This window comes from Vicugna pacos, chromosome 4 (assembly GCF_048564905.1).
Source record: "Vicugna pacos chromosome 4, VicPac4, whole genome shotgun sequence".
Lineage (NCBI taxonomy): Eukaryota > Metazoa > Chordata > Mammalia > Artiodactyla > Camelidae > Vicugna > Vicugna pacos.
In genome coordinates, this window is record NC_132990.1 from 60,395,693 (window position 1) to 60,418,097 (window position 22,405).

At 41.2% G+C, this 22,405-nt stretch overlaps 1 protein-coding gene across 1 annotated transcript in view; it reads left to right on the forward strand.

Annotated features, from left to right (window-relative positions):
- UGCG (UDP-glucose ceramide glucosyltransferase) overlaps positions 1-3,773 on the forward strand; it is a 37,012-nt gene extending 33,239 nt beyond the window's left edge. Inside the window, exons 6-9 of the mRNA XM_006214786.3 lie at positions 298-476; positions 2,044-2,130; positions 2,633-2,822; positions 3,450-3,773. Of these exons, the coding sequence (XP_006214848.1) occupies positions 298-476; positions 2,044-2,130; positions 2,633-2,822; positions 3,450-3,620 (627 nt within the window). The 3' untranslated portion in view covers positions 3,621-3,773. The remainder of the gene's footprint in view (positions 1-297; positions 477-2,043; positions 2,131-2,632; positions 2,823-3,449) is intronic.
- The last annotated feature ends 18,632 nt before the right edge of the window (positions 3,774-22,405 follow it).

Here is a 22,405-nt window from a genome sequence, read left to right on the forward strand (position 1 = left end):
GAGTCTTGCGGTTTTAGAGAAACACACATTCATTTGAGAATGGAATATACGTTTCCCTCCTACAAGTAATAAATACTTCTTCCTAACGGTGATAACAACAAGAATAGTCAGTCAAATAAGAAATTACTAACTGCTTGCTATATGTAAACATTTTGTACGACTTTTTACCCAGGTAATTTATGTATCAGTAATAGAATATTCACCCAATCATACTTAAATTCATTAGGAGAGAGAATTTATAAACACCATACTTTACCATAAAGTTCTAATCGTATACGTATGTTTTTGTTTTGGCAGGTGTATTTTGGAACCTCTCATCCAAGGTCCTATATCTCTGCCAATGTAACTGGTTTCAAGTGTGTGACAGGAATGTCTTGTTTAATGAGAAAAGATGTGCTGGATCAAGCAGGAGGGCTTATAGCTTTTGCTCAGTACATTGCTGAGGATTACTTTATGGCCAAAGCAATAGCTGACCGGTAAGAAAAAGAAATTAAATTAGGTTGTTGTATTTTGGGTTCCTAACTTCTGTTGATTTATTCTACTTGTTAAACCTATGGGTTAAGAGCTATTTTACTTTTTTTTATTTTTTTGCTAGTGAATATAGAATAGTTTTACATTTTTAGAAGGTAATTCCTATCAATTATTCATAGATACATAACAATGAAGCAGATAAATGTTCTGATTTTTCTACATTCTTCAAATTAATGTGGTTTAAAGTGATTAAAATGAAGCTTCTCTGTGATTATGAATTTGCATTGTTATGGATATACATTTTTATGTGTTCTAGAAGAATTAAAAATATCAGTGCCGTCATAAACCAGTAGGTGAAAATTTAAAGAATGATATCAGGTTTTGAAAATTTTCCATAAATTACTTGATGTTTTGCTAAGGAGCCACCTAATGAGTCACATGATTGACTTAATAACATTTCTCTATCACAAAATGACATTCCTTTGCTTTTTTAAAGGGGTTGCTTCGTTGTATGATAACTTACTAAAGGTGCAATTTTAAAAACTCAAGTATGTTTTTAAAATTCTCTACTCACAGTGTTCATGTGGTTCATGATTCCATAGTGTTTTCCAGGAGATACATAATACCACTTTTGTTCACATTCCTTCTTGAATATCCACACATGCATTCCCCCCACTTTTTTTTTTTTTGTTTTTTGGTTAATAGTGTTCAGGGACACTATGAAATACAGAACTCACTCTGCTTAGTGCTTTCAGAATTCCTGTACTTTAAGCTTATTAAACTGTAAACTGAGGGATTATAGTCCCTTCCAGTTCCTAGATGGGACTGTCAAGAATCTCCATAATGACTAAAACATCTGCAAGTGTGATGTACCCTAAGTAGTGTGCTATCTTGAGGACGAGGCTCACCTGAACACTGGCAATTGCTTACTCTTTTTTTTTTTAATTAAAGTATAGTGATTTACAGTACTATACTAGTTTTAGGTATACAGCATAATGATTCAATATTTTTATAGATTACATTTCATTTAAATTTATAACAAAATACTGGCTATATTTCCCTGTGCTGTACAATATACCTTTGTTGCCTATTTATTTCATACATTGTAATTTGTATCTCTTCATCCCTTACCCCTATCTTGCCCCTCCCTCCTTCCTTCTCCCCACTGGTAACCACTAGTTCTCTGTATCTGTGAGTCTGTTTTTTGTTTAGTCATTCATTTGTTTTATTTTTTAGATTCCACATATAAATAATCACATAGAGTATTTGTCTTTCTGTGTCTTATTTATTTCACTGAGCATAATGCCCTCTAGGACCATCCATGTTGTTGCAAATGGCAGGATTTCATTCTTTCTCACGGCTGAGTAATATTCCATTGTGTCTGTGTGGTGTATATATATGTATATATCCTATCTTCTTTATCCATTCATCTGTTGATGGACATTTAGGCTGCTTCCCTATCTTGATAATTGTAAACAGTGCTGCCTACTCTTTAGAGTGATGAATACATAACCAGTCATGCTTGCACATTTTCATCATCATAGCTCATTTTGTAATTGTCTTCGTTTTCAGAGGTTGGAGGTTTGCAATGTCCACTCAAGTTGCAATGCAAAACTCTGGCTCATACTCAATTTCTCAATTTCAATCCAGAATGATCAGGTAAATCAACTGGCTTTCTTCCTTTCATTCTTGTTAAAAGAAAAGGGGAGGGGAGAGTGGTTTTTATATGATCTTAACTAGGTTTGAAAAAAAAAAAAAACCAACTAAAAGTCAGATTTTCGTTTACTTCCAGAATAGAGAGATTAACTTCTTTATTAAAATAAATTTAATGTCTAAATATATTTTCTTTTCTTTGTAACACTGAAAGCTTTCAAAAAAGGAATATTGAGACTACATTTTTTTATATGCTGATCTCTATTTTCTTTCTACCCTTTGAGTTTTATGATATTTATTCATCAAAGTGTAGGCCATACAAATGAATTAGTAGACTTTTTTTCCTTTGAGATGCTAAATAAAAAAGAGGAGAAAAAGATTCGTTCAATACTCTTTAAAGAGGAGGGCCTTTATATAACAGGGTAAAAATGCTGATCATTTTGAGAAAAAATTGGTTAGTCTTGTACCTAGACTGTTGTTTAAAGAAAATCCTTTTTTTTCTTTTAAGGTGGACCAAATTGCGAATTAACATGCTGCCTGCTACAATAATTTGTGAGCCAATTTCAGAATGCTTTGTTGCCAGCTTAATTATTGGATGGGCAGCCCACCATGTTTTCAGATGGGATATTATGGTATTTTTCATGTGTCATTGCCTGGCGTGGTTTATATTTGACTACATTCAACTCAGGGGTGTCCAGGTATGTGGATAGGCGTGAGAAAGTTGGCAGTCACTTGGTGGAACTAAAACACTTTTAATTTAGAAAAGGTTGGAGAAATCTATCTGAGCCATTCTTCAGCTTCCCAGCGAAGGTTAAAATCAGGTTGAAGCATTACTTTCCTTACTGGAATGTGGACACAAAGCGGAACTTGATTTTCAACTTTCAGTTGGTTATACAGTCACTCTTATTAAAGCTCCCCAAGAAACAAAGGAATACAAATAAATTGGCAAGTCTTCAAACTAAAAATATGTTAGGATAGCAGTTACTTTAATGCTGCTTCTAATCTTCATTGACATTTTCTTAACCAATATAGCATGTCAGTTAAATGATCTAAAGAGGCAGACTTGATTTTATAGTGTGTATTTAAAAGAGCCAAATCAGGAAGAGAGGGTGTAGCTCAGTGGTAGAGTGCATGCTTAGCATGCATGAGGTCCTGGGTTCAATCCCTAGTACCTCCATTAAAAAATAAACAAATAAAAATATTAAACCTAATTACCTCCCTTCTCCCCCCTCAAATAAAGAAAAAAGAGTGGAATCAAAGAATTCCATTTTTTAACTATGTCTTGAGTCTGACAGTAAATAATGTTTAATTTTTTTAATTCCTAGGGTGGCGCACTGTGTTTTTCAAAACTTGATTACGCGGTAGCTTGGTTCATCCGTGAATCCATGACAATATACATTTTTTTGTCGGCATTATGGGACCCTACGATAAGCTGGAGAACTGGCCGCTACAGACTGCGCTGCGGAGGTACAGCCGAGGAAATCCTGGACGTATAACTACAGCGCCATGACTGTACATAAAGGAAAAAAGAGAAGTATTATAAGTTATGTTTATATAAATGCTTTTAAAAATCTACCTTCAGTAGTTTTATCACATGTATGTTTTGGTATCTGCCCTTTAATTTATTTTGCATGGCACTTGCATCTGTGGGGGGAGGGTGGGGAAGAACACGTCTGTAGTCTTGGCCAAAATGATTATACTTTATTTTGTGGAAGTGGAGAATCAAGAGAATTGGTTCCAGGAACCTGGGTTTGGTGTGTTGTTCGTTTGTTTTTTAAAAATACATAAATGAATATATATATATACACATATATATATATATATACACACATATATATATATATATATATATGAATGTTCTGCAACAAACACTATGACAGTATCCTTCAGTAGAGAAAGTTTCTTCCTAGTGAGTCCACTCTTTTAGAGCATTGATGGGATGGCGGCTGCTTTGTTTTGGGGGTAAGAAAAGACTAGAAGGTACTCCCTTTCCACGTGTAGAGTGAACGGTGTGACGCAGTGACCAGCCCGCAGTGAGGCACTGACTGAGAAACTTTCTCATGCTTTATGCCTACCTCTTGTAGTCGTTGCAGAGCAAATGTAAATTGTAATAAACAGTAGCTAGGCCTTGCAAAAACAAACGGAAAAAAAAAACCTTTAAAAAATAATAATAAAAGTAAAAGAGCTGGAGTCTAGTTATTTATATGAATCTGTGAGAAATATTTTTTTGGTCTCACCGCAATGAACCAAAAGTGGTTGAGTTTGGTTTTTAATTGTAGCCATGTCTTGAAGGCATCTTTTTGACCAACTCTCGTTGGTTCTGTCTTGAACCATTGTTAATCACTGTGCTGGTAAATCTTTCCTTCCCTGTTCCTCACCTGACCCATCCTGTCTTTCCTTAACTTTTTTCGGGGCGGGGTGGGGGAGGGAATTGGGGGGGGGTTGTTTTAGTGTGAGTGGATGTTTTGATAGTTGTGAGGAAAAATGCATTTCAGACACATTTCACACATGAGCTATTTTCTTACACAGTATGTCTTATTGTTAAAAAGAATGTAATTTCATGATACAGGTATTTAATATCTTTTTTAAGTAAATCAATATTCTAGCCATCCATCAATCAATTGCAGTAGAGTATTAAGAGGGGACAGGATGAGTTTTAATTTTAAAATTAATCAGTATCCAACTAAGTCTACTGTGTATGTGTTGTTTTTTTTTTTTAATTTACTATTACAGTTAGTCTAGTCTTATTTAAATTGGATTTTTGTATTCCAGTTTGTATGACATAATAGACTAGACCAGTGCTGGTTGTAAATGCATGCTCTGTTTTGTGCTTCTCTCCCCATCAAGCCGCTAAACTTGCTTGTCAGGTTGTGCTTCACTTGTGGTGAACTGGACTTGTTTTTGTTAAAAAATATATATATATAATAATAATAATAGGCAAAAATGTAAGGGACAGTGCATAAGTCTGTCTGCCTTTTCTTTCTCTCTCTCTCTTTTTTTTTTTCTTTCCTTCTTCCTTTCTTTCTTTCTTTCTTTGTGGAACTTTTTTCCTTCGGGATTGGATGGCATGTTGTCCACATGAATGCCTGCTGCAGGGCTGATACTGGCAATATGGCAGCTTTAAACCTTAAGTTACTGCAGTTTCCATGTCAAAGCATAATGTGTCACATGTTAGCAATAACTACATATTCATAAAAATGAACACTTTTCCACTTCACTGAGCCAGTTTCATTTCATTGTCCAATGAGTCTATATACATGGTTTCAATGGCAGTGTATCTCTAAATGGGTGTATACAATGTGTACACATTACAGACGAGCTTTTTCTCTGGGCCAAACTACTTCATGCAATTTTTTTTTTCCTTTTTTCTTTTTTGCCTTATGATGAATTTGTTTGAAGGGCATTTTCTTCACGAACAAAGGCTTTGATGCATCTTCCTTTCTGTGTGAAACGGGGGTAGTGTTGTTCCCTGAGGAAAGTTGCACAGTGAAAACCAGTCTAGTTGTGACCCACTCTTGTATTTATTTTTTTTTAAATCACTGTATCACACAAACTGAATTTTGCTGACCATGTTTGTAATTTGTTGGTTTGTTTAATGAAGTTTGGTTGATGCCATCCTTTGCACTGCTGAGGTGAAATCTTGCTTCTTACTTAGCTTTCTGCTGAGCTCAGTATGGGCAGTGTAACAACAAAACCAAAATGGCTGGACAGACTTCTTGTGTTTGTAAATATGAAAAGTGACTTGTTCTGTACGTGTGTTTTTTATGTGGTAGTGGAGTATTTCCTTTAAGTGAAGCTTCACTTAAGCAGACAGAGTGATTCTTTGTTTAGCGAGTTTAGAGTGATGATAAAATCGTAAGAAATAATATAAATGTTGAAGAAAGCATCACAACAGAACTGTTGGAGTCCAAATTTAATAAACTGTTTAAAAAAAAACCAAGTGTCTAGAATATATCATGTTTATTATTTAAAATCATTGTCTTAAGTTTTTTGTTCAAAAAATAAAAATTTGAATACAGTCAAAACATTAACAATCATGTGTTTTTGTTTCCTGTCTTTCCTTTTATTTTTATATTTTAATAAATAATCTAACTTGTTCCACCATTGACATCAGAACTATTTGAAGAATTCTGTAGTGTTAATTTTGACATCTTCCCTTTACCTGTTCTGCAGGTAAGACTTATGACTTAAAGTCAGGCTTTTCTGTGTTGACTGCATGTTAAAATCACTTGGAGAAGGGGCAGGGTATAACTCAAGTGGTAGAGCACATGCCTGGCATGCACGAGGCCCTGGGTTCAACTCCCAGTACCTCCATCAAAAAAATATTTAAATAGATAAACCTGATAACCTCCACCCCACCCCCCACCCCCAAAATAGCTGGAAGTATCACCTGAAGAACTTGTTAAAAAAAAAATACAGATGCCTGGGCCCTGCCCACGGACAGTCTGGTTTAATTATTCTGGGCAGGGTCTGAGCGCTCTTTTTGGTCTGGCGCGGGCAGACTTGAGAAGCGCTGGCCCATTATAACAGTTAGAAAAGACACCGTGGTCCTTTAGTCCCCTCTCACCTATGCTTACAACCTGAACTCAACCTTTTAGCTCTTACCATCCCGAAGGCTAGGAAAGGTAGATTCAAGGGAAAGAATGGAATGGCTTTGCTACTGGAGACCTAAAAGGGAAACAGAGTGAGCGCCACTCCACACACTGTCTAGAGTCAGGCTCCTCCCAAGCTTAGAGGCAGCCCCAGGCCTGTTTTACCACCAGCCTGGAGAGCCAATCCCAGGGGAGAAAGACTCTAACAAGGGGTTTGGTGACGGCCTGTCAGAGGCACCACTCCTAGCACCTTGACCCAGTGAGCAAGCTGATTCCTCCTGGTCAGTAAAGTATGCTTCCAACCCTAACATTTAAGAAACCATCGACAGAAACTTGTGTGTAAGTCAGAGTTTTATAGCTAGGCAAACTTTGAAGAGCTCTTGCCCTAATTGTAGAGTGGAAAGCGGAGACGCCCGCTGTTGAGAAAGTTGTGAACACAAGGGATAGGTACACAGTTGTCAGCAGAGCTGGGAGGGGCCCGCGAATGTATCAGGTCCCGGTGTGGTAGGTGACTCTGCTCGGTCATGTTTAAAGCTCTGCCTACAACAGCTTTAAAACATTATGTAAGTGTTGAGGTTGTTTTTTTTTTTAAGAATTCATAATTTTAGTAACCACGTATAGTCCAGCTTTTAAAAATTGTTCTAGAGAACCAGATTCAAACTTGCCAAACAAGAATGTAATTATAAAGCTGGTGTAAGATAAACGCTTTGCATATATTATATGATAGATAAGATTAGTACATACCACAAGCCTATGCTCACATGGGTGAAAAGAGCTCAAACATTTCCTTCTGCAGTTTAGTAGGATAAAGTGTTTGGATTATTTATGCAATTCAAGTCATAGTTTATGACCACATCAAGTTCCTTTTGTTGGAAAGAAAACAAGCATTGCAAATTGGTGGGCAGTTATCCCTGCAGAGCTGCAAGGAATGCATTTAATTTAGTTTCAAATCACTGTCTCCACATTTTCTAGAAACAAAAACACATAACTTTAGCAGTTTCTTAAGCAGCTAGTGGCCTAGGAACCAAAATGTGCTAAACACTTTGCACGAGCCCCTCCCCTGTCCTGGGAGAGATTGGTAGAGAGTGGGTGGTGGTTTCACGTGCTTTGGTGTTTAGTCTATTAGCCATTAAGACACCTGTGCTAACAGCATGAACTTGAATTATCTAAACCATTTAAGGATATTTCTTTCTACCCAGGACTGGAAGCATCTGTTCTGCTCTCCCCTACTGCCTCCACGCCTCCTAGCCTCACTTTGTTTTTACTTTGTTTCCTTACCCTTGGCATCAGCCCCAGAACTGTCACCTTTCCTATGACTGAGCAACAATAGGCCGGTGGAAAGAACATATTGCTTTTTGAATCATAAAAATAGTACACATTTACTGTAGAAGAACTTAAATGTAAGTAAATAAAACCACTCTTAGGTATGCACCCAAGAGAATTGGAAATAGAAGATAGTGTCCCCACAAAAACTTGAGCGTAAATGTTCATAGCAGCACTATTCATAATAGCCAAAAAGCAGAACCAACCTAAATGTTCATCACCTGACAAACGGATAAAGGAAATTTGGCATATACATACAACGGAATAGTATTCAGCCCCCCAAAAGGATGAAATACTGATACATGCCACAACACAACCTTGGAAACATTCTGCTCAGCAAAAGAAGCCAGATACAAAAGGTTGCATAGTCTATGATTCCTTTTGTATGAAATATGGAGAATAGGCAAATCCACGGCAGCAGGAAGTAGATTAGCGGCTGCCAGGGGCTGGAGGATGGGAGGAATGAGGAGTGACTCCTAACAGACACATGGTTTCTTTTTGTAGTGATGAAAATGTTTTGCAATTAGCGGTGATCTTTGCACAACCTCGTGAATCTACTTTAAAAAAGCTCTGAATTGTATACTTTAAGAGGGAAATTTTATGCTATGTGAATTATACCTCAACTTGTTTTATAAAGAAAAAATCAAAATCACTGTCAATGTATTATTTCCTCCCAGTGTTCTGACATCTGTTCCTGAAATGGTTTCAAGAAAGGAATGTGTAACTTCTCATTAGTTGGCATCCTTGCGAGAACTCAGAATTGCCATTTTCTCTTTCTAAATTTGACAGGTGAAAATATTGTACCTCATTGTTTAAATACATAGTTTTTAATGACTTGTAAGGGCAGGTATTTTTGTATGTATGCCTTTTAGCCATTAGCATCTCTTCCATGTCTTAATCGTACTTAAATGTGTCTTAATGCTTTCTTATTTCTTATTACACATCTCTTTTCTTCTGAACCATATAAAGCAATTTACATTGCCAACCAGAATACTCTGCTAAAATCTTTGCATTGAGGATAATGTTTCCCCAAGGCAAGATGGGTAGGCATGGAAATCATTGATTAGCATTTGTGCAACTCAATGGCCCCGGCAAGTGTCTAGATCAAAGATCAATTTTCCCAAATGTATTTCCCTCCCTCTTTTAGCACAAAACAATTTTTTAACTTTAAAGTAACATTATTTTTAGAGTCTATATATATTTACATTTCTGAAATAAAGCTTACTTTGGGTATTGTTTTTCCAACACATTTTTAAATTTTACTTGCTAGTATTTTATGAAATATTTTCTAGGCTGTAGAGTGAGGTTAATGCTAACTGCGAAGTCAATGGGCTTTTTTTTTTTCTAAATCTATGCTCCAGAAAAAAATTTATTTAGCTAGGAATTATCTGTTCCTTGAAAATTTAAAAGAATTTACTCAGAAAACTTCAGGGGCCTGGACATTCAATAACATTTTCAGTGTATTTCATTGATAATCATTAGTTCTACATTTTTTTATGAGTCGGTTTCAGTCATTTACACCATAGAGATGCACATAGCGTTTTCATAATTCTTTACAAACTCATTCTGGCTGCATATGCTGTTGGCCCAGAGATGTGCAGCCCCTGTGCCAACTGGACTTGGGCCTCTGTGATCTGAAAGCGGAGTGGCAGGCGAGCCCTCTCTCCTGCGACACCGGTGTCCTCTTAAAGAAGAGCTGACCCTGTTCCTCTTTCTCTCACAACACTTTAATGACTTGATGTCATACCTGCAGGATGAAACCCGAGTTTTTCTCGTGCAGAGGCCATTCTAAGTTAGGTCCCTGCCAACCCCTCCAGCCTCATCTCTTGCCACTAAACCCCTCATGTGAACTCTCCTCGTAGGAAACTTCCTGCAGTTTCCCTGACACCTGCCCTTTCCTGCTCTGAGCCTTTGTGCTGCTCTGCTTCCTCAGCTGGGTCCCCCAGTTCCTCTAACCAACCCCTTCACTGCCTTGGGGACCCTGCTAAGCTCCTCCGTGACTTATCCGGCCACGAGGTTTGTACCCTTTCCCGCGTCTGTGCCTCACAGCCCCACCCCGCACGTCCGCCCTAGGACTTCACACTCACTGTTTCAATTACCCTTTTAATGGTTTGTGCTTGTCATTAGATTGGGACTATCAAGGGCAGGGAGGCTCAGTAACACTCGACTTTGCATCCCAAGGCCCTAACTTAGGACCCGACACAAAGTCCATTATATTGAATGATTTAATGAACAAATAAAGATAAGTATGACTTTATCACTAATTTTATGCCTGTAGCTAATCACACAATAGTTAAGAACGCAGACTGAGGAGTTCAGTTGCCAGCATCACCACTTGCTCCCTGTACCTCTCTGTGCCTCAGTGGACACCAGTGTCACCTCCTTCTTGGGTTGGTGTGAGAATTCAAGATGAAAATGCAGGTGCAAAGCCACATTTTCAGTAAAAGTTTTGCATTGATAAAGATCTTGAGTCCTAGTCTGTAGTCCCTAAGTGAAAATGGAAGCTTGGTTACCCAGTCGACAAAGTAGGTCTTCTTTTCTTCAAGGTTTGAGTCAAAGAATAGTTCACAGAGGAGCAATCTTTTCTAGGACAACTGACCCTCCACCCTAGGTGGTCCAGAGTAAATATTCTAATGTCCAGGGACAAAATCAATCTGATTAATTGGAATTATTATAAACAGTGCTATTGCAGCACACAGAACACTGTCTAGGATGTTAGCACCAGTGACTGAGCTGCAAGGCATGGTGGGCAGTTGCAAGACTTCAGGATACGGGTCTGCTTTCCTGTGAGAACAGCCCACAGAGTCCCAAGGCTCTTGAGAACCTGGCGTTTACAGAGGGCATTGCACGCGTTCTGTGGAATGACTTGCACCCATGATGCGGGCGACACTCAAGGAGTTTCACCCGGCTGGAATGTTCCCAGCTATCACTCTTTTAATGGACAACTGGTTGTGTGTAATTCAAAGATCGTTTCCCAGGTCTGACTCTGGGCACTGAGAGCAGTGAGAGTGGGAGGCTGAGGTCTTTCTAGAAGTGGCCAGCTGAAAGGGAATTTTCTTCCACAAGGCTTTATAGCCTCCCTGGTTCTCGGACTGTAGTATGAGTAAGAATTATTTCAAATGCCAACGGCAGTGCCCACTCCCATGAGTGAAGCCAAGATCTCTCAACCTTTATGAGCTCTCCTGAGATTCTGATGCAGGCACTTTTCTGTACACTTTGAGGGACATTTCAGTGGAGATAGATCCCAAGGGGATGCACTTGACACAAGTCACGGACAGTGGAGCGGAGGTGGTGGCCTTGGGTGCAGGAGGGTTGAGACTCAGCTCTTAGGGCATCATTCTGTTGATCTCTGGGTGAAGTGGCTGTGATATTGTGACTTATGATTTAAAAAAACCATATATTCAGTCTTCATCCCAGTCCCTGGCACAGAGCTCCTAAAACATTTAGTGTTCCCTAAGGGATGAGTGCAGCGGAAATGTCTTTTGTTATGTTAATGTGGTGACTTTTGGACCACAACTAAGATGGGGACTGGTTGCCAGGAGGACCAACCAGGTGATTAGAGGGCTGGAATTTTCATTCCCACTTCCTCGAGTTCCAGGGAGGGGAGAGGGGCTGAGGGCTGGTGATCAAATCAATTGGCAACAGACAATAATTTAATCAGTCATATCTTGGTATTGAAGCCTCTATAAAGAACCAAAAGGACGGGGTTCAAAGACCTTCCAGGTTGATGAACAAGCGGAGATTTGGGGAGAGTGGTGTCCTCAGAGAGGGCAGGGAAGCTCCGCGCCCTTTCTCCACACATTGCCCTCTGCATCTTCCATCTGGCTGTTCCTGATTTATATATCCTTCTTCTGATAAGCTGTTACTCTAGTAAGTAAAATATTTCTCTGAGTTCTGTGAGCTGCTCTAGCAAATTAGTTGAACCTAAGGGGAGGGTCATGGGAGTCTCTGATCTAGAGCCAGTGGGTCAGAAGCACAGATGACAACCTGGACTTGCAGTTGGTGTCTGAAGAGGAGGGAAGGGGCAGTCTGGTAGGACTGAGCCCTTAACCTGTGGAATTGGATGTTATCTCTGGGTAGTGTCAGAACTGAGCTGAACCTCAGACAACCAGCTGGTGTCCGGAGCATTGTCGGGTGGTGAGGGAGGAAGCCAGCCCCTCCACACGAGGGAATTGTGATCTGGAACCAAACTGTGACCCAGCAGAAGTGTAATCCCCAGGGCTTGCCACGACACCCAGGAGTCTGCAAGGCGGGCCATACAAAACAGTGAATGTTGATTGGCAAACTAGAGGTATGGTAACGAAAGAACTAGAAACAGAGGAAAACTTAACAAAGGTTTCTATTCAAATATCTTTTCCTTACGAACTGCACTTTTGAACTTTGTCACCACGGTAACCGGAACTTTAAATTTTCACATCGGCTTCATGGACTAGCCAAGGGGGGAATAAATGTGTGGGGGAGTACCATTGCTGTATCTAATGAGACTGACCCAGAGCTGCCAAGTTGAGTGCAGGAATCCATCTCTGTCCTGCTGAATCCCACTGATTTGGACCAGCAGTGCTGCCCTTGCTCATCCTTAGGGAATTCTGGGAACATGACAACCTGTGTAATCACTCCTCGTCTCAGTCCCTTCCAGCTGGGACTATGCAGACACCCAGGGAAGAGTCAACACAGCTAAGAGCTCATTGTTTGACATCTAGGGATGAGGATCTAGACACAACTGCCTACATCTACCTCTTTGCTGTGACCCAGGAAGTTTAGCTTCTTGCATCTGAGACCAGCCCTCCCCTCTTCCCCCTCCGCCCCCCCACCCCCCCACCAAATCCTCAGTTGAAAAGTCCTGGCTTCCTGTTCCAGTTACTGCTGGCCCATATTACAGTTGCAGTCCCTGTGCTTGAGGGATTCCAACAGCTGAGTTGCCAAATTATCAGGCAAAAGAGGTTACGAACAAAGGGAACATGTCATTTTTTAGGAAAGAGCTCAAACTGAATGACCAGAAGATGTGGGCAAGCAGAGGCAGAATTAATGGGAGAGACACAGAAGTGAAATTCAAATAAAATATAATGAGGGAAAAATCACAATGAGAACTTTGAAGAAGATAGAATTAGAGCACAAATAATGAAATTATGGGAACTAAAGAGTATGATTTCTAAATTTAGATACTTGATGTAGTAATTAAAGAGAATGATTACTTCTGAAAACCAAATTAGTGTTTGGGGTGGAGGGTTGTTCCAATAACCCCAAAAGAAAACAAGATATACTACTAAGAAAAAATGCACAGATTCAAGACACAGAGTACCAGTGAGGTGGAGACTTAATAGTTGAATAATAGGATAGTTGAACAGTAGGAGTTCCAGAAGGAGAAAGGAGAAGACAGAAGAAAACTAAGAGAGACTTGATTGCTTTGATTCCAAGGACTCCTCTGGTCCCAGGGGGTTTCACCAGGACACTCACACAAAGAAGTGTCCTGGTGAAACTTCTCAGCTTCAAGGATTAGTTTAATCCTCATCAGCCAGAAAGAACAAGTTATTGACAAAGGGAAGAGAGGCCATCGTTGGACTATCAGCAAAACTGGAGGCTTTTGAGAGACAAAGAGATGGTATTCATAGGCTATGGGGGGAAATGGACGATGATCTGAAAATCTTACATCCAGTCAAAATATTATTACATGCCGGTAAAAAGAAGGTATTTTTTGGACAAATAGGGCCCCAGAAAGTATACTACCCACGTGCCACATCTGAGGAAATCAGTCTAGGATGTACTCCAGAGAATAACCCCAAACAAAAACCTCTGCATGGAATATGAAAAAGAATTTTAAGAAAAAGAAAGAAAGAAAGAAAAGAAAAAGAAAAAAAGAAAACCAGCAGTAGTGATTAATGGACCTTGTATTAGTCATAATCTAAATGGATGATGCTAGCGTGACATGGAATAATAAGAATTTTTTAATCAGATAAGGCTTACCATAGAGGAAACCTCAATAGCCTTGGCTAAAATTCTAAGTTATCTCAAAACCTAGGAGTAGGGACATGAAAGAAGAAAACGGGGAAGCAAAAATGGTTATGAGCTGTGAGGGAGGGGCACAACAAGTGAAAATTGCCCTTTGGACGTGTAAAGTCCTTTGTTTTTCCACGGAGGACTTTCTTCTGGCAGCAGTCTCTCTCTCTCTCTCTCTTTTTCTCTCTCTAAACTGTCTCCTTTCTTTACCTTCTCAGCTCCTTTTTTCTCTCCCTCCCCATATTTGCCTCACTCTTTACCCAGGCCAAATTAACTACAGACTCCAAACCTAGCTCCAGCCTCACCTGTGCACATTCAAAACCCAACAAGATTTGCTCAGCTGAACAAAAAGAACAATTTCTCTTTTTCGTAATAAAAAGGATTAGCAGAAAACTTGTGATTATGATCTTTCCTTTTGCAGCGTCCGCCCTCATTAGAGGACTGTGAGTTTTTAAAGAACGTGTTTCCCCCTCCGCTACAGAGTCCTGTAAGGAGTTCCGTGTGAGCTTCCAGTGGAAAGCTGTAGAGCTGAGACTAGGAAGAGGGATGGAGCTGGCGACAAGGAGGTGAGGATGGAGAGGTGGGCGGGGCTGGCGCGTGCTGAGCCCTGAGATCTTAGTTAAAGGGTTTGGGCCTTTTCCGAAAAGCAGTGGGGAGCCATTAAAGGTTGTGTGTGTGTGTCAGAAAGATCCCTGGCTGCTCTGTGGAGAGAGAATGAACTTGAAGGCAGAGAGACCAGCAGGAAAGTTTTTACTTTAATCCCAGTGAGGAATTCTATTCATGTACAGAAGCCATATCCACCCCTATGATTTCAGTGTGGCTAGAAACTTCTCTCCTTTCCTTTTGTACAGGTCAGATGGAAGTGTGCCACTTACAAACTGCTTACTTTCTGCAATGGGAATCCTTCTTTGTTTCATACCAACCTGAAGCCTGCCTTTATGAAGGTCTGATCTCCCAAAGTCCTAGGATGCTGACACCCAGGATCACAGCCCAGTTCATTTGACTTCCTATCTTCACCTGATTTCTCCAGGACACCACTCTCCCATTCGTTCTTGCGTAAGTCTGGCTCTCAGGGCTACTGACTGTATCTCCCTGTCCTGTCTTCTCATCACTCTTGATGTGATGACCAGCTTTCCTTGCTGCTTCCTAATATTCAAAGTTTGATTCTGCAGCATGTTAAATTAAAACCTTATTTAAATCCGTAGTTTCATCAAGTCTATTGCAAAATTTATGGCATTGGCCAGAAAAAAGCCAATCCCAAAGACTTGACTTGGGGGAATTCTTGTGACTCATAGTATCCCAAATCCCCACTGAGCCTCTCTTGGCAGCCGATGCAGCTCTTCCTTCCCTCTGAACCCCTCCCCCTTCCCTCCCCTCCCCCTTCTCCTAGGAACCCACAATGATCTTGAAGTGGGGATTCACCTCGCCAAATTTGTCTAAGCCCCATCCTTACTGTCTCTGATGATCTCCAGACTTATAACCAGAAGTGTAGCCTAGCCTGTCCCCAGGGACCCAGAACCAGGAATAAGGCTAAGATACAAAAAGACTTTAAGTCTTTCCTAGTTTATCAGCAAAGCCCTGGAGAATGTATGCGAGATTAAGGGCTTGGCTGAGGAAAGAGAGACATAAATAAAGATTAGGCTACATTTTTCAGTATGGTATTCTTTCCAGAGATTTGGAATGAAAATGATAGCTCCAGCAACTGGAGTGAAAATCATTGTTATTCTCAGTTGGCTGCAATCTGACTCAAAGACAGACCACACCAAATAAAACCAAGAAGTCAAATTTCTGGGTATAATAGAAAGGGAGGAACAGAAAGACATAGGAAGACAGGGATGTGGGAGTGGACTTATGTGATATGTGTTTCAGCCCCTCTCCCAATAAAGATAAAAATATACACACTTATCACTCAGTATCCGAGAGGATTTATTCCCCCACCCCTCAACCCCTGAGGATACCAAAATCTAAGGATGCTCAAAAACCTCATACAAAAGGGCATAGTACAGTCTGCCTTCTGTATCCGTGGATGTGGAACCCATACATGCGGCCAGCTGTACTTGCATTACCAGACCAATGAAAAATACATTAGTTCAGGAGAGCTAGAAATTTTGTAAAGCACATGTAGGTCAGAGAAGCAGATGGGAGGAACTAGCCGTGCTGAAAGTGTCCTTGATTCCAACCACGGTAATGAGTTTGGGGTAGGGCACTTACGCGGAACCAAGCTATCACACCAACACTCTCAGACATGGTGTCTGTAATCACCATAATTGGAAAAGATGCTACAGTGGTGATCTGAATGGTCTCATTCTTTGATGGTATCCAATTAACTAATCAGAAGATCCAGAAGTGAAAGAGATGGGATGGATGGGAAGCTCACCACAAGGTTTTACTTGATTTTTGAACCCACCCTCACCCTCTGGCAAAAACAAACAAAAAAAAAAAACAGCCTGGTAGAAAGAGACCTTACTTGGGCCACTTCTTCACTCAGTTCCTTGACCTGATTTATCTCAGAAGCTCTGAGCCCCTTAAATGAAAGGGAAGTTGCACACCCCAGACAAAAGGCCATGTGATAACATGCCTCTTCCTCTTCCTCTTCTCCAAAGAGATAGCTATTTATCAGGGTAAATGTACACCTCGGAAAAGAAGATATCCCAGCCTTTGACTTTGAAATAATGGGAAACTAGAATGCACTCTGGATTACAGTCAGTGGCAGTCTTACGGTGACCAGATTATAAATGCTTTGATTTTTAATCAGCCTCACAACGGGCCCAATGAGACCCCAAACCCATCTTGTGGTTGAGGGTATAGCTGGAATAGATAGATTTGGCCATTGGCATAATTTCCAAATTTGTTTCCTAACCTCGGTCATGAGGGCTATTATGGTAAGAAAAGCAAATTTAAGCCTTCAAGCAGTACTGCCCCACAAATCTGATTTTAAATTTTCTAGTGGCCATATTTTTAAAAGATAAGAAGAAACAGGTGAAATTAATTTTAATAGTGCCTTTTATTTAGCCCAATATACCCCAAAGAGTATCATTTCAACGTGCAATCAACACATAACCTATTAATATACTTAATTTTGTACTAAGTCTTCCAAATCTGGTGCGTATCTTACACTGACAGAACATCTCATCATAGATCAAGCACATTTCAGGTGCCCAGGCACTGCATGTGGCCATGGCTCTGGTATTGGACAGCAGAGCTCTAGAGATGCCCCTCCCCACCATGAGAGTAAGTCCAAAAACAACGCATGTTCCTGGAAGAGTCTCAGACATGCATGTGCAATCAAAAAAGAGTTCAAAGTTGCAGGGGTCACGGTTCCTTTTGTATCCTTTTTTAACATACATGTTTCGTCTATGCAGCTGTCAGATTTCAAAGAAACACTGAGGAGTCATATAAGTTTATTTGGGTAGTGACTCAAATTGTATCTGCTGTTCCAGATGTGGTCTCTTTACTGGAATAAACTGGCACAGCTCCTAACATCTGGTATGCAACTATGGATGTTGGTAACTGCTCTATCCATTCAAATAAGACGAAAGAATTAGCTGCAGTTTGCCTTCACCTGGCAGGTGTCTTGCTTTGGGATTATGTCAACTTTGCACTTGTGCTACAATTCCTGACTTTCTCCCTTTTTTACAGGACATGATGTTGGCTCATTATGTTGATGGCATCAAACTAATATGACTTGGAGGCCAGGATGTAGCAGGTGCTTTAGATACCATGGGTAAGATGCATTTGTGCCTAAAGTGAGAGATGTAGCCCATGAAAATATAGGAGGCTGCTGCCTCTTTAATGTAGGAATCCCTCATAAAGTCCAGGAATCAGGGTATCACTCTCAAAGGAAGAGATGGGTGTACCTTGTAACTTGTACCATTAAGAAAGAAACATATTACTTCTTTAGATTTTAGAGGTGCTATATATCACGTTTAAGCATGTTGTTGACTGCGTGGCCTAGAAGGCTTTTGGGATGGAGCAGGACCCAGAGCAAGGAAACTATTTCCCAGCTGTTTTTAACACTTAGCACTTAGGATTCCTGCAGATCCAGTGGTGTCTGATGTGTATGTGTAGGTACAGGATGCTGTATGCACCCGTGACAAGCCTCAACAGGAGAACCGTGAGTCCTCTGGGTTTGAGAGAAAAGCCATGTACTCTTTGGCAAGTAACTATATGCCTTTTGAGAAGCAATCTTGGCTTCTTATTGATACACCGTGGTTGGATTCCTGTCAGTGGATACCAAGGATTCATGCCATATGAACTGTCTGTTGTGGACTCGATATTATTTCAACCACCAAGCCATAAAGCCAAGCATACTTTAACAACATCCCATCAAAACGTCCTGAAGGCACAAACAAGTTAGGAACGTAGATAACTCACATTCTTAGTGTGCCTCTACTTGTCACACCACCACCAGTTCCCTGACACATACCTATGATCTCATGCACAGTTCCTTATGACTAGCTGGCCTAATGTGGAGACCCTGTGATGTGCTCAGCCTTTTAGGCCCCCTTAAGGATGGCCCTGAAAGACAGCAAAACAGGAAGGCTCTCCAATCAGCAGAACTTCACCTTTAACATAAGATGGCCTCAGCATGGATCAACAGTGTAGCTTCCTGGGGAATGTGCAATGTAGATTCATAGGAAGTGGCTAATGGTTTGGCCTGTTGTTCAAGAGGTTGGAATGACCAAAGCATATCAGTGGCAAAAAGTTAATGGAAGAAGTTTGTTGAAGGACCTAACAAAATAGGTGAGAGTGTGAGGCTGTGTCCCACGTGAATACTCACCAAAAACCTCCACTGCAGAGGAGGTCATGGTGGCAAGAAAGAAGGTTTTGCACACCTCAATAACATGGATTCCTCTCATCAAGGCTGGCCTGGCTACTGCCATTACTGAATGCTTACTTACTAACAGTACCACCAAACCAAAGCCTCTGATATGATGACAGGAGGACCAGTTGACTACCTGGTGGCAGGTTAATTCCATTGGACTCCTTCCATTGCAGAGATTAGTTCTCCCTGGAGAGACATGCTTTCTGGGTTTTAATTTGTCTTCCCTGCTCTCCATCTTGTTCCAGGTATCACAGACTCCATTGGTTCTGATCATTTAACCATTTATGAAGAAATTGGGCTGGTGTTCATGGGTTTCAGGTGTCTTACCATGTATCCTGGTCACCCAGAAGACAAGTGAAACTGTTTATTGAAGACTCAGTTATGGCAAGGGCTAAGAGACAAGACCTTGAGGGTTTGGGCTGAAGTGTACGCTCCAAACCAGTGGAACTGTTTCTTCTATAGCCCAAATAAGTAGGTTCTGTTAACCAAGAGTTAGAAATGGTGGGTGGAGCATATTTCACTGTTACATCTAGACCCTCTCAGAAAAAAAATGTGATGCTCATTTTCACAACTATGAACTCTTCCAGTTTAAAAGTCTTAGTGACCAATGAAGGAATCTGTCCACCAGGGACACAAAAATGATGACGCTGGAGTGAAAGCTGAAACAGTGAATTGGCCACTCGGGGCTCCTCACATCACTCGAAGAGCAGGGGGTTATGGTGTTGCTGAGAGTGATTGATCCTGTTGATCCAGGAGAAGTGGAGGTGCTGTCACACAATCGAGGCAGGGGGGAGGATGTCTGAAACCCAGGCTACACCTTATAGCTCCCAGGACTCCTTTGTGCAGTTAAGTTTACATGAAAACCACACAGACCAAATACAGGCAAATACAGGTTTAGGTCAACATAGTACATATGGGAGCAACCAGCCAACATGGTAACTGAGGACAAAGGAGCATGGAATAGATGGTGGAGGAAAGAAAACACGCAAATACCGACTCTGATCATTTAACCAATTGCGGTGGGTGGAGGCTATAATGCATACTTGCATTTTTCCCTAGATGTATCAAATTAGTTGTCCTTTGCCTTCTTTTCTGTTCCCCTACTAACTATACGGAGGGTTGTGGTGATGATGGTGGCTATCTTTACAATATAATCCATAGGTTACGGGATATAAAGACAGAACCCAGATAGACAGAACCCAGAGAAAAATGCACATCACCCAGAGATCCTAGGCTTGAAGCCGGATGCCCTCACTGATGGGAACTTGGCTTGTCTCCTTTTTAGACAGAGGATAAATCTGTTTACACTTGAGGGATAGTTGCATTATCTCAGTTGTTCTCGGTAAGCTTAAGAATGCACGAATGGTAGATGCCAACGTTGAGCAAACAAAGCGTTGACTGTACTGCAGATGTTCATCACATTTTTCTAGCTGCCCAGTAAATTTTTGAACAGCCTTGGTATATTTTGGAAATTTACCACCTTATAAATCCCACTTCCCATCTCCAAGGTAAAAGCCTAAAAGACTCTCTTTCCCAGCATTTCTGGCAACTGTGGCATAAACATGCAGCCCAGACTTTACCACTAAGGCTTTTCCATGGAGACACTGATTTCAGAGTGAGCAGTATCAGGAAGCAGTATGGCATGTTTCTTTCTGTCAATAAATTATCTGACTTTCAGAATCTTCAACACTGAGTTCTTGGTGAAGAGTTGCCACAGAGACTGGCAGCAGGAGCGGCTGCAATAAAATCAAAGTTCTGACGCAGAAGTGGCCCCAGAGAAACCACAGCACTCGGCTAGTGCTCAGGGGAAACAACTGAGGTGATTTTCCAATAAAACCAGTTGCGTGGTATGGTTTCCGGTCCCTGGAAATACGGAGCTGTGGCCAACTCTCTGGTCTGGTCAATTAGTCTGCAAACTGCCCAACAGCCAGAGACAGTTTGCAGCTGGTGACTGACTGATCCATGTGGGTACCAGCTCCACTGAAAGGGCTGAAGGATACATGAAAAGAAGGAACAGAAGGCAAGTCTAGAAAGCATGGTTGTGGAGCTGGTTCAGGTTTCTGAGCAGGAAGCTGATATAATCTGATTGAGAGAATTAAACTGACAACAGTAAGGAGGATTTATTAAGGAAGGACTTGCGACAAGTTCAGTTAAGGCCAAGACAAGGCCAATAAAGAGACCATCATACTTGTCTAGGTGGGGACACTGAGGCTCGGATTAGATCGAGGATAGTAGAGGTGGTTAGCAGCCTCAGTCTGGGCTGGACTGTGGGCAAAGAACTCACAGGACTTTCTAATCACAATTTTTAATGCATTAAAAGTCACTGCTAATCATTTTGTCTGGTATTTGGCTGAAAGAACAATCAGAATCAAATCTGTCTAGATGTCACGGGAGAGTATCTTCTCAGTGTGGATTCAAGTTCTCCAGCTTCCTTTGTTGTGAAGTCCTCAAAAATGGTGCTTGGGCCCAGCAAGTTACTTCTATAAGAAACATTTCCGAGGAGTAACGTCTTACTCAGGATTTAGCAGAAAGATGAGAAGTAACATTTGACTATCTAATTATGTGCTGGATCCATGAGCCTATTTATTCCCTCCCAGAACCTTATGAGGTTGGAATGACTCTGTTCATTTTACAGATGATAAGAGTCACAAGTGAATTCCCCACTGTTTTCAGAATTCCCACCTGTCAGACTAATTTAACCCTGGCTGGCCTGGCTGAGGCCCCAGTTCTCTTTTTGCCCTATATCAAGGGGCTCATGGAAAATTTAGCAACGCTGCAGTCATGAAGAGAAATACTGCATCTTTTTCACCTCCAGCCTGGGACCCCAGGAGAAGCAGAGGGAGGAGGTGGGGAAGGAGAGGAGCTCATCCTCAAGACTGAGGGTAACCACTTCCAGCCGTCAAGTGTACAAACGTGGTTCCCACTGGTTTTCTCCTTGAATGAAACCTTCGCAAGGACTCTCTGAGATAGGTACCATGAGGTCCACATTAAAAATGGAGAAACTGGGACTCAGAAGTGGACTCACATATAACCACACAAATTAGTAACCAGCAGAGTTGAGGTTTGTGTTCAAATCCTCTGACTCCAAAACCAGTGCATCTTTTTTTTTTTTCCCCGATGCATTGAACCACAGAGGAAGATGAGGGGTGGAGCATTATTCTGGATTGAGTCATGGACCCGGGACTCCCCAGCAGGAGGCCAGGGTTCCTGAAGGATGTCCTTCTTTCCCCAGGTTGCTTTGGGACCCTTAAGACACATCATCCTATTCTGTACTCAGAGCTGGCATGGCCTGTGTTCTCAAGCATCCATGCCCAGGGATGGCAGTGTACTGGGGAACGAGGCCGTGCTCTTTAACTGTATTCCTGCCTCCTAAGCCAGTTCCCGAAGCGACCGAGATATAATCATAGGAGTCCCGCAGACCAAGATCAAAACACCAGCTTTATGGATGATAAAGGAGACGATGGTTTCGCCTCCCCAGACTCCCTACTGTTTATACCCCCCAGTTATGATCCGCCCTCTCTGAGGGGCAGAACACTGGTAGCCTCGC